The following is a 12,187-nucleotide window of genomic DNA, read 5'->3' as shown; positions in this document are numbered from 1 at the left end:
ATCTAGTAAAGCAGAATTCTTTCATTTGAAATTTATAAAAGCAACTTTATTGTTAAAAACTAAAATGTTTGTTGGTCAGTATGTTTAAGAATAAGTTTTATAGAATTATGTCTTAAACTTTAAGTTAAAAAAAACATCCCTTCATATGGGATTTGAGTTGATGCAACAGAATTTTTCCTCTCTGGCCCCTCATTCATGTAAACAATAGGACCGTATTTCCTAATTTCTTACCTGCAGTTTATATTTCTCAGATAAAAAGTTTTTATAACTTTTTATAGTTATAACTGCAACCCGTCACTGAAGTTGGCATAATCAGTAAGTTTTAAATAATTGATTTAGGTTCCTTTTAATCAAATTTTCAATGAAAGGATTGTTTTGATAGGAAAATTTTGGATTTGAATTATATTTGAATTTTATTGTCACTGTAAAACTTACCTGGCTTCAAATTTTTTCAGTCTCTACCACCCTAGATTGAATTCAACTAGTGAAATCTTCAACCAAGGCTATAGTTCCCACATCAATCAATATCTCAAACCCCTTAGACCTGCTTAAGAGAATATGTATATACATTGATTTTTTTAGATCCTGAATGTGGCCCTCTAAAATTTCCTCACTTCCATTATTGATTTGTTATTTGTTAACAGCAGTTCTGAAACTTAGTACTAGAAAATGCGTCAGTCAAACACCTGTTCAGCCTGCATGCTCGATCTTGCCCAAGGCTGTGAAAGTTTGGCTCTGGCAAACCTGGGCGGCTTCCAGTTCCCCCCTTGACTGCCAATGCTGCCAAACACAAAGGGCAAAATCAAGTCTTCTACCTTGGCAAATCAGGCTTATTAAACACGTTATACTCTTGTTAATAATGCATGGTTCTCTGAGATACCTGAAAGCTGCTGCTCCTTTGGGACCTAGTAGCATATTAAAGCCACTTATGCTTGCCAGGTCATTTGGGCTGCTTCATGCCAGGCTAGGGTTGGCCCATTTACCAAGTGGTTATTATACCATTTGTATTTCAACTCCCTCTCTTTTAGAGCTTACCAGATATAAAAGTTAAAACAATGAGGAAATTGGAGATATAGACATTTGAGGTTTCATGAGGAGAATGGGCTCATCAGAATTAGGAGTAACAAGCTTCAGACACATCTTCCCCACTGAGTGTGAGCTGCCAGTTGTAGTTTATCAGTCCAGCAGTGGAAAACGTACCAAAAAAAAAAAAACCTTAAATAATTCTTTTATTTTTAACTGACATTTTGAAATAGTTTATTGGCATTACTATGGCCTTTGTCTACCAAATATGATAATTATAGTCCAGAGGAAAATACAAAATACAACCTCTCTCTCTTCATCTCTCCACTCAAATAGACCAACCAGTATTCAGTGACAGGACCTCTTTTTTTTTTTTTTTTTTTTATTGAAGGATAGTTTCTTTACAGAATTTTGCTTTTTTCTGTCAAACCTCAACATGAATCAGCCATAGGTATACATATATCCCCTCCCTTTTGAACCTCCCTCCCATTTCCCTCCCCAGCCCACCCCTCTAGGTTGATATAGAGCCCCTTTTTGAGTTTCCCATTGGCTATCTTATTTTACATATGTTAATATAAGTTTTCACATTACTCTTTCCATGCATCTCACCCTTTCCTCCCCTCTCCCCATGTCCATAAGTCTATTCTCTATGTCTGTTTCTCCACTGCTGTCCTGTAAATAAATTTCTTCAGTACCATTTTTCTAGGTTCTATATATATGCGTTAGAATACGATATTTATCTTTCTTTTTCTGACTCACTTCACTCTGTATAATAGGTTCTAGGTTCATCCACTTCATGAGAACTGACTCAAATGTGTTCCTTTCTATGGTTGAGTAATATTCCATTGTGTATATGTACCACAGTTTCTTTATCCATCCGTCTATGGACATCTATGCCTGGAAAATCCCATGGACAGAGGAGCCTGGTAGGCTGCAGTCCGTGGGGTTGCGAAGAGTTGAACACGACTGAGCGACTTCACTTTCACTTTTCCCTTTCATGCATTAGAGAAGGAAATGGCAACCCACTCCAGTGTTCTTGCCTGGAGAATCCCAGGGACAGGGGAGCCTGGTGGGCTGCCGTCTGTGGGGTTGTACAGAGTCAGACACGACTGAAGCGACTTAGCAGCAGCAGCAGCAGCATGGACATCTAGGTTTTTTGCATGTTCTAGCTATTGTAAACAGTGCTGCAGTGAACAGTGGGATACATTTTCAATTTTGGTCTTTTTCAATTTTGGTTTTCTCAGGGTATATGCTTTGGAGTGGGATTGCTGGGTCACATGGTTTTATTTGTAGATTTTTTAAGGAATCTCCATACCGTCTTCCATAGTGGCTGTATCAATTTACATTCCTACCAACAGTCCAAGAACATTCCCTTTTCTCCTCACCCTCTCCAGCATTTATCATTTGTAGACTGTTTGATGATGGCCATTCTGACCGGTGTGAGGGGATATCTCATTGCAGTTTTGATTTGCATTTCTCTAATAATGAGCGATGTTGAGCATCTTTTCATGTGTTTGTTAGCCACCTGTATGTCTTCTTTGGAGAAATGTCTGTTTAGGTCTTTTTCCCACTTTTTGATTGGGTTGTTTGTTTTTCTGGTATGGAGTTATATGAGCTGCTTATATATTTTGGAAATTAATCCTTTGTCAGTTTCATTTGCTATTATTTTCTTCCATTCTGAGGGTTGTCTTTTTACCTTGCTTATAGTTTCCTTTGCTGTGCAAAAGCATTTAAGTTTAATGAGGTCTCACTTGTTTGCTTTTGTCATTTTAAGACATATATTTCTAATAGTTTTCATTTTTAAAACTGAGCACTTAATGTGAATATCCTTTTATTGTCATTATCAAGTAGATATTATTTTTAAATCATAGGGGAACTTTAAGAATGCTTAGCAATATGATTTTCTCTGAAAGTCAATCTCTAAAATGATTTGGTGTTTGCAAGATAATGTGATATAAAACTAGGTCAACAAAAAATTATTTTTCTTAAAAACTTAAATGACTGCAGCAATCAAAGGTTTTAAATCTGATATTCTTGTAGCATTAAGTGCTTTGAGTGTCTTATTATATTTACACCAGTTTAATGGGCTTTCAGAGGCTTCTCTCGTGGCTCAGTGGTAAAGAATCTGCCTGCCAGTGCAGGAGACACAGGTTTGATCCTTGATCCCAGAAGATACCACATGCTAGGGAACAACTAAGCCCATGCACCACAACTGTTGAGCCTGCGCTCTAGAGCCTGGAGCTGCAACTACTGATCCCACGTGCCGCAACTGCTGAAAACCGCGCTCTAGAGTCCATTCTCTGCAACAGGAGAAGCCGCTGCAGTGACCAGCCTGCGCAACACAAGTAGCGGGTCGCTTCCGCTTGCCACAACTGGAGAAAAGCCCATGCAGCAACGAAGACCCGGCACTGCCAAAAATAAGTAGATAAAAATTCTCAAAAAGAAAAATAAAAGCCTTTTAATTCTTATATACTGTTTCATAGCCTGGCCAACTTAATGCTGTCTTCTCATGCCCTCCAAATACAGTAGTAGGCTGAGAACTGGCTGCAATTTCCTGTTTGGGAAGTGTCTCTACTCTAAAACCTCTGACTTTACTTGACACCTTACTGAAAAAGATTCAAAGTGCTGGGATTATGTACTAAGTTCCATTAACTGTTCTAGTCCTTCCCCAGCTTCCAAAAACTTCTAAGAAACCTGTTTGTATTTCTTTCTGGAATATAACTTTCCCTAGCATATTCTCCTTTATTCAACCTACATCAAGCCACATACATAATTTTATATTTTCTAGTAGTGACACTAAAAATATAAAAAAACAGATAAAAATATTTTAGTGTTATTTTATTTTACCTAATATATACAACATATTGTTGTTTCAGCATGTAATACATATTTTAAAATTATGAATGACATATTTTACTTTCTCTTTTCTTATACAAAGTCCTTGAAATCCATCGTATATTCTGTATTTATGTCACATCTCATTTCAGACTTGTAACATCTCAAGTGCTCAATAGCATATGTGACCTTGGCTACTGTCTTGGACAGTAGCTCTAGACAGAGAAGGTAATTCCCTAGAGAAAATTAAACATTTTCTGTCATTCAAGTTTATTCCCAATCATTTTTAGTTATTTTTCTTATTAAACAATTACAAACAAATAACAGAAAAGGAAAGAATAGTAAAATAAATCTCCATATTCAAAGTTTTCAGGATTTAGAGATATTCTTCTTTTTCTCTTTTTTTATTGTCTTTGCTGAAGCAAAGTCCAGGCATTTTACTTCTCTATTTCTCAAAAAAAATTTTTCTTACATAAATGTAATATATTGTCACACATACAAAAATTAACAATATTTCCTTGGCATCATTTAATAGCTAATTCACAGCAATATTTACCACTGTCTAAAAAAAAATAATTTCCAATAGTGTGTTCAAATTCAGGTCAAAGTCCAGACACTGTGTTTTGTTATTGCGTACCTTATGTCTTTTCACATCTAGATCAAGTTCATCTTTTTATTTCATACCACTGTTACAGAATCAAGGTCACCTCTGCTGTAGAATGATGTTTTCCTGGAATTCTCTTGCTTTATCTATGACCCAGCGGATGTTGGCAATTTGATCTCTGGTTGCTCTGCCTTTTCTAAATCCAGCTTGAACATCTGGACATTCTCAGTTCACATACTGCTGAAGCCTGGCTTGGGGAATTTTGAGCATCACTTTGCTAGCATGTGCAATAAGTGCAATTGTGCGGTAGTTTGAGCATTCTTTGGCATTGCCTTTCTTTGAGATTGGAATGAAAACTGACCTTTTCCAGTCCTGTGGCCACTGCTGAGTTTTCCAAATTTGCTGGCATATCCATATAATTTCCAATAAAACCTTTATTTTGTCTTATTTAAAAGGATGCACTATATAAGATAATTCTCAGTGTCTAAAACTAGTAGATGGATTAGCTTAAATGAATAGCAATAGCTATTCATTGAGCACTTATTGTATATCAGACAATTTTCCAAGTATTTTAAATATGATATTAGAGGAAAACTTTTATTTCCCTTTCCTGTAGTTTTTCCATGTGGAGGAATATTTGCTAATGTTCATATTCCTAGACACTCTATGCCTTCTACCTGACTCCTCCCTTTCCAGGAAAGGTGTCACTTTATCTGATTATGAGTTTGAGTCAGGAACCCAAGGCTGAATACTGTGCTTTCCTATGCTCTTCTCTTGGGTTACATATTCTGCTCCGCCCCTTCAAGGTAGTCCCTGCATCTGGTGTAGCTGGCTCCTTAGCGTAGTACTGTCATAACTAGGAGTTAAGCCTTCCAAATTCTTGTGTTTGGTATTAGCAAGTACATTTGCCTGGAGATCTATCACATCCATCAAACTATCTTTTTGCAGGGAAAAAAGTAGTATTTTAGGCCTCTCTGCTTTTTCTCATTCCATTGATGCAGAATTACAGATGAAACAGGGTTCCATTTGTTGATACCACTCCAATCTCTGATATATCAATATTATCATTTTATTATATAAACAATAGATATTGCTTTTTGAAAGTCCATGTTTTAATTTTCTTTAAATTCTGGAGTTGGAGAACGATAGAGGATGAGAGAGAAAAGGACAAATTTAGAGGATTTTATTAGAGGTGGTGGCAGCCATTGGCAGTTGATAGTATATCGGAAGTTCAGGAGATGGGACCAAGAATGTCTCCCATGCATCTGATCAAGCAACTACATGGTCAGTAGTGTCAGTTATTGAAATAAAGCTCTAAAGAGCAGTATTTAACACCCCACCAACCCCCTGGTTAAAAGAGGAAAAGGAGAAGGGGGTGGTAGAGGATGACTTGGTTAGATAGTGTCACTAACTCAATTGAACTTGAGCAAAATCCGGGAGACAGTGGAGGAAGAGGAGCCTGGCATGCTGTGTAGTCCAAGAGGTTGCAAAGAGTTGGACATGACTTAGTGACTTAACTGCAACAATATACATATTACACAGTCAAGTTGTGATGCTATCAGTGGAGACTACTTTTACAAATTTCTGTAGAGATCAGTTGAGCTCAAAACTCAATATATATCTCAGTTTATATCTCTGTATATGCATATTGAAAAATCAAATCACCAGCATTCGTTGGATCATGGAGAAAGCAAGGGAATTTCAGAAACACGTCTATTTCTGCTTCATTGACTACCATAAAGCCTTTGACTGTGTGGATCACAGCAAACTGTGGAAAATTCTTAAAGAGATGAGAGTATATCAGACCACCTTACATGTCTCCTGAGAAACCCATATGTGGGTCAAGAAGCAACAGAAATGGACACCAGGCAACGGACTTGTTCAGAATTTGGAAAGGAGCATGATGAGGCTGTAATTATCACCCTGCTTATTTAACTTAAATGCAGAGTACATCTGGTCTTCCCAGGTGGCTCAGTGATAAAGAATCCACTGCCAATGCAGGAGACATGGGTTCAAACCCTGGGTCAGAAAGAGCCCCTGGAATAAGAAATGACAACTCCAGTTGTCCAGTTGCCACTGCAGTATTCTTGCCTGGACAATACCTTGGACAGATGAACCTCGTGGGGTACAGTCCAAAGGGTCACAAAGAGTCAGACACGACTGAACCACTGAGCACGCCTGCACTCAAGGATCATCTTGTGAAATGCTAGGCTGGATGAGTCAGAAGCTGAAATCAAGATTGCAGGAGAAATATCAACCTCAGATACGCAGATTATAGCACTATAATGGCAGAAAGCAAAGAGGTACTAAAGAGCCTGTTGATGAAGGTGAAAGAAGAAAGTGAAAAGGCTGGCTTAAAACTCAACATGCAAAAAACTAAGATTGTGGCATCCGGTCCCATCACTTCATGGCAAATAGATGGGGAAAAAGTGCAAACAGTGGCGAATTGTATTTTCTTGGGCTCCAAAATCACTGCAGATGGTAACTGAAGCCATGAAATTAAAGGTAAATTCCTTCCTTGGAAGGAAAGGTATGATAAACAGTATTAAAAAGCAGAGACATCACTTTATCAACAAAAGGCCCATACAGTTAAAGCTATGGTTTTTCTAGTTGTCATGTACAGATGTGGGAGTTGAAACATAAAGAAGGCTGAGCACCAAAGAACTGATGCTTTCAAATTGTGGTGCTGGAGAAGAGTCCCTTGGACAGCAAGGAGATTAAACCAGTGAATCCTAAAGGAAATCAACCCTGAATATTCATTAGAAGGATTGATGCTGAAGGTGAAGCTTCATCACTTTGGCCACCTGATGCAAAGAGCCAACTCATTGGAAAAGACTGACACTGGGGAAGATTGAAGGCCATAGGAGAGGAGGCAGCAGAGGATGAGATAGTTAGATAGCATCACCAACTCAGTGGACATGAATCGGAGCACACTCTGGGAGGTAACACACAGAAGAGCCTAGTGTGCTGCAGTCCATGGAGTCGCAAAGAGTTGAACATGACTTAGTGATGAAACACCGACAATAGCATATATACTATGCATATTACATAGTCACGTTGTGACACTGTCTGTGGGGACTGCTTTTACAAATTTCTATAGAGACCACTTGAGCTCAAACCTCAGTGAAATTTCTGAAAGAGGCCTTAGAAGAATTATGTTGCCTAGGGACTTTCTAGGGCTTCCCTGATAGCTCAGTTGGTAAAGAATCTGCTTTCAATGCAGGAGACCCCGGTTTGAGTCCTGGGTTGGGAAGATCCCCTGGAGAAGGGATAGGCTAGATACAGATTTTCTAGCACTGAAATTAGTAAGCACTTAAATTTCAATCAAAAAATGGGCCAAAGAACTAAACAGACATTTCTCCAAAGAAGACATACAGAGGGCTAACAAACAACATGAAAAGATGCTCAACATCACTCATTATCAGAGAAATGCAAATCAAAACCACAATGAGGCACCATCTCATGCCGGTCAGAATGGCTGCTATCAAAATGTCTACAAACAATAAATGCTGGAGAGGGTGTGGAGAAAAGGGAATCCTCTTACACTGTTGGTGGGAATGCAAACTAGTACAGCCACTATGGAGAACAGTGTGGAGATTCCTTAAAAAAATGGAAATAGAACTGCCATATGACCCAGCAATCCCACTGCTGGGCATACACACTGAGGAGACCAGAATTGAAAGAGACACATGTACCCCAATGTTCATCACAGCACTGTTTACAATAGCCAGGACGTGGAAGCAACCTAGATGTCCATCCGTAGACGAATGGATAGAAAGCTGTGGTACATATACACAATGGAATATTACTCAGCCATTAAAAAGAATGCATTTGAATCAGTTCTAATGAGGTGGATGAAACTGGAGCCTATTATACAGAGTGAAGTAAGTCAGAAAGAAAAACACCAATACAGTATATTAATGCATATATTTGGAATTTGGAAAGATGGTAACGATGACCCTATATACGAGACAGCAAAAGAGACACAGATGTAAAGAACAGACTTTTGGACTCTGGGAGAAGGCAAGGATGGGATGATTTGAGAGAATAGCATTGAAACATATATATTACCATATGTGAAATAGTTCACCAGTCCAAGTTCGATACATGAAACAGGGCACTCAAAGCCGGTGCACTCAGACAACCCTGAGGGATGGGATGGGGAGGGAGGTGGGAGGGGGGTTCAGGATGGGGAACACATGTACACCTGTGGCTGATTCATGTCAATGTATGACAAAAATCACTACAATATTGTAAAGTAGCCTTCAATTAAAATAATTAATTAAAAAATTTTTAATTTACTTTTCTTCAAGGCTATACTTAAGCAACCCTTAAAGTGGCCTTATAACATCTATCAGTGGTACAGAAAGAATATTGAACTTAGGGATTCAGTAATTCTGTTTTTATCCCAACTCTTTCATTGACAAACAAGTTGTTTATGTTTTTGTGGTAAAGCAACTAATCAGAACTGTTTGTCAAGGCATACTCTACTAATACTCTTCCCATAACCATCCTTTAACTATAATGTAGTTGAAAATAATTTCAGCTCTTTGAACTTCATGCATTCCCTTACCTCTAAAATTCTATAGTATGTTAAAACTTCAAAGACACTAAACAATACTTACAAGATTGTTTTATTTTCTATCAAGTTCAAATTGTAAGAATATAGATATGGATGTGAATTCAAAATGCAGACTCTACATTTATTATCAGAAACCGAAAGAATGAACTTAAAAAATATGAAGCTAACATTACCGAAATATTTATATTTTTATTTTCATAATTTCATAAATTTACACTAAGGTTAATTTAGAGTAAGAGATGAACTCCTTTTTTTTTTTTTTTTTTAAATATATTTATTTTTGGCTGTGTCTCTAGTTGTGACTGGAGAAGGAAATGGCAACCCACTCCAGCATTCTCGCCTGGAAAATCCCATGGACAGAGCCTGGTGGGCTGCAGTCCATGGCGTTGCAAAGAGTCGGGCACGACTGAGCTACTATCACCCACACTAGTTGAGGCACGTGAGTATAGTTGCCCTGTGAAATGTGCAATTACTTCCCTGACCAAGGATTGAACCTATGGAAGACAGATTTTTTTTTAATTACTTAATTAATTTTATTTGGAGGATAATTACTTTACAATATTGTAGTGGTTTTTGCCATCAGATCAGATCAGTCGCTCAGTCGTGTCCGACTCTTTGCGACCCCATGAATTGCAACACGCCAGGCCTCCCTGTCCATCACCAACTCCTGGAGTTCACTCAGACTCATGTCCATCGAGTCAGGGATACCATCCAGCCATCTCATCCTCTGTCGTCCCCTTCTCCTCCTGCCCCCAATCCCTCCCAGCATCAGAGTCTTTTCCAATGAGTCAACTCTTCACATGAGGTGGCCAAAGTATTGGAGTTTCAGCTTTAGCATCATTCCTTCCAAAGAAATCCCAGAGCCGATCTCCTTCAGAATGGACTGGTTGGATCTCCTTGCAGTCCAAGGGACTCTCAAGAGGCTTCTCCAACACCACGGTTCAAAAGCATCAATTCTTCGGCACTCAGCCTTCTTCAAGTCTAACTCTCACATCCATACATGACCACAGGAAAAACCATAGCCTTGACTAGACGGACCTTTGATGGCAAAGTAATGTCTCTGCTTTTGAGTATGCTATCTAGGTTGGTCATAACTTTCCTTCCAAGGAGTAAGCGTCTTTTAATTTCATGGCTGCAGTCACTATCTGTAGTGATTTTGGAGCCCAGAAAAATAAAGTCTGACACTGTTTCCACTGTTTTCCCATCTATTTCCCATGAAGTGATGGGACCAGATGCCATGATCTTCATTTTCTGAATGTTGAGCTTTAAGCCAACTTTTTCACTCTCCACTTTTACCTTCGTCAAGAGGCTTTGAGTTCCTCTTCACTTTCTGCCATAAGGGTGGTGTCATCTGCATATCTGAGGTTATTGATATTTCTCCCAGCAATCTTGATTCCAGCTTGTGTTTCTTCCAGACCAGCGTTTCTCATGATCTACTCTGCATAGAAGTTAAATAAACAAGCTGACAATATACAGCCTTGACGTACTCCTTTTCCTATTTGGAACTAGTCTGTTGTTCCATGTCCAGTTCTAACTGTTGCTTCCTGACCTGCATACAAATTTCTCAAGAGGCAGATCAGGTGGTCTGGTATTCCCATCTCTTTCAGAATTTTCCACAGTTTATTGTGATCCACACAGTCAAAGGCTTTGGCATAGTCAATAAAGCAGAAATAGATGTTTTTCTGGAACTCTCTTGCTTTTTCCATGATCCAGCAGTTGTTGGCAATTGATCTCTGGTTCCTCTACCTTTTCTAAAACCAGCTTGAACATATGGAAGTTCACAGTTCACATATTGCTGAAGCCTGGCTTGGAAAATTTTAAGCATTACTTTACTAGCGTGTGAGATGAGTGCAATTGTGCAGTAGTTTGAGCATTCTTTGGCATTGCCTTTCTTTGGGATTGGAATGAAAACTGACCTTTTCCAGTCCTGTGGCCACTGCTGAGTTTCCAAATTTGCTGGCATATTGAGTGCATCACTTTCACAGCATCATCTTTCGGGATTTGAAATAGCTCAACTGGAATTCCATCACCTCCACTTTTGTTCGTAGTGATGCTTTCTAAGGCCCACTTGAGTTCACATTCCAGGATGTCTGGCTCTAGGTCAGTGATCACACTATCGTGATTATCTGGATAGTGAAGATCTTTTTTGTATAGTTCTTCTGTGTATTATTGCCATCTCTTCTTAATACCTTCTGCTTCTGTTAGGTCCATACCATTTCTGTCCTTTATCAAGCCCATCTATGCATGAAATGTTCCTTTGGTATCTCTGATTTTCTTGAAGAGATCTCTAGTCTTTCCCATTCTGTTGCTTTCCTCTATTTCTTTGCATTGATCGCTGAAGAAGGCTTTCAGCCACAGGTGCACATGTGTCCCCACTTCCTGAACCCACCTCCCTCCCACCCTATCTGTCTGGCTTGTCCCAGAGCACTGGCTTTGGGTGCCCTGCTTTGCACATCAAACCTGCAGTGGGGAAGACAGGTTCTGAACCAGTGGACCACCAGGGAAGTCACCAGTTTTTTTTTCCTTTTTTTTATTCTTTCAGCTGTGTGTGACATGTTAAAAATTATTTTGCATTAACCTTTCTGAATTTTGTTCTGTTCTTTAGAAAATGATGTCAGAATTCCAAGCAAGGAGCACTTGTTTTTTTCTCTAGTGTGCTTATCTTTCCCCTTCCTGGAAAAGGAGTAACATTTTGGCTTTTGTCATTATATTTCTATTATTCTAGTGCCAAGGCACATGCAATTGTATAACTGATGACATTTGTAAGTATTTTTTTCTCAAATGTTTGCTAAAATTCAGGACTAAGCCTAAAGGAATCTCACAGTGAACACTGGTCCAGGCCTTCTCCTTCATTATTCTCAGATAAAATACCATAGTCTTTGTTTGAACACTGTTTGAAAGTATAGTTACAATGGAAATTGTCGCCTTCCTTCTGAAGATATAATAGAGTAACTCCTGTCGTTTCAGACTGTAATATGTATTTTAATGATTTGTAAATCTCTGTGGCAGATCAGTGGCTTACTGCTGGAAGGATGCAGTTTTGATGGAAATCGACTTTCTGAAAATCAGCATGATTCTCCTAGTGTATCATCAGTTCTCCCTTGTTTTATGGGCTGGATTCCACAGGTAATACATTTTTAACA

The 12,187-nt window shown here is 38.7% G+C and overlaps 1 protein-coding gene across 1 annotated transcript in view; it reads left to right on the top strand.

Moving 5' to 3' along the window:
- DYNC2H1 (dynein cytoplasmic 2 heavy chain 1) overlaps nt 1-12,187 on the top strand; it is a 406,508-nt gene that overhangs the window by 376,738 nt on the left and 17,583 nt on the right. The window contains exon 88 of the mRNA XM_055547490.1: nt 12,054-12,170. Within this exon, the coding sequence (XP_055403465.1) occupies nt 12,054-12,170 (117 nt within the window). The remainder of the gene's footprint in view (nt 1-12,053; nt 12,171-12,187) is intronic.

The sequence above is a fragment of the Bubalus kerabau genome, chromosome 15 (genome assembly GCF_029407905.1).
Source record: "Bubalus kerabau isolate K-KA32 ecotype Philippines breed swamp buffalo chromosome 15, PCC_UOA_SB_1v2, whole genome shotgun sequence".
NCBI lineage: Eukaryota > Metazoa > Chordata > Mammalia > Artiodactyla > Bovidae > Bubalus > Bubalus kerabau.
The sequence above is the reverse complement of the archived record's forward strand: the minus strand, read 5'-3'. Positions and strand labels throughout refer to the sequence as shown.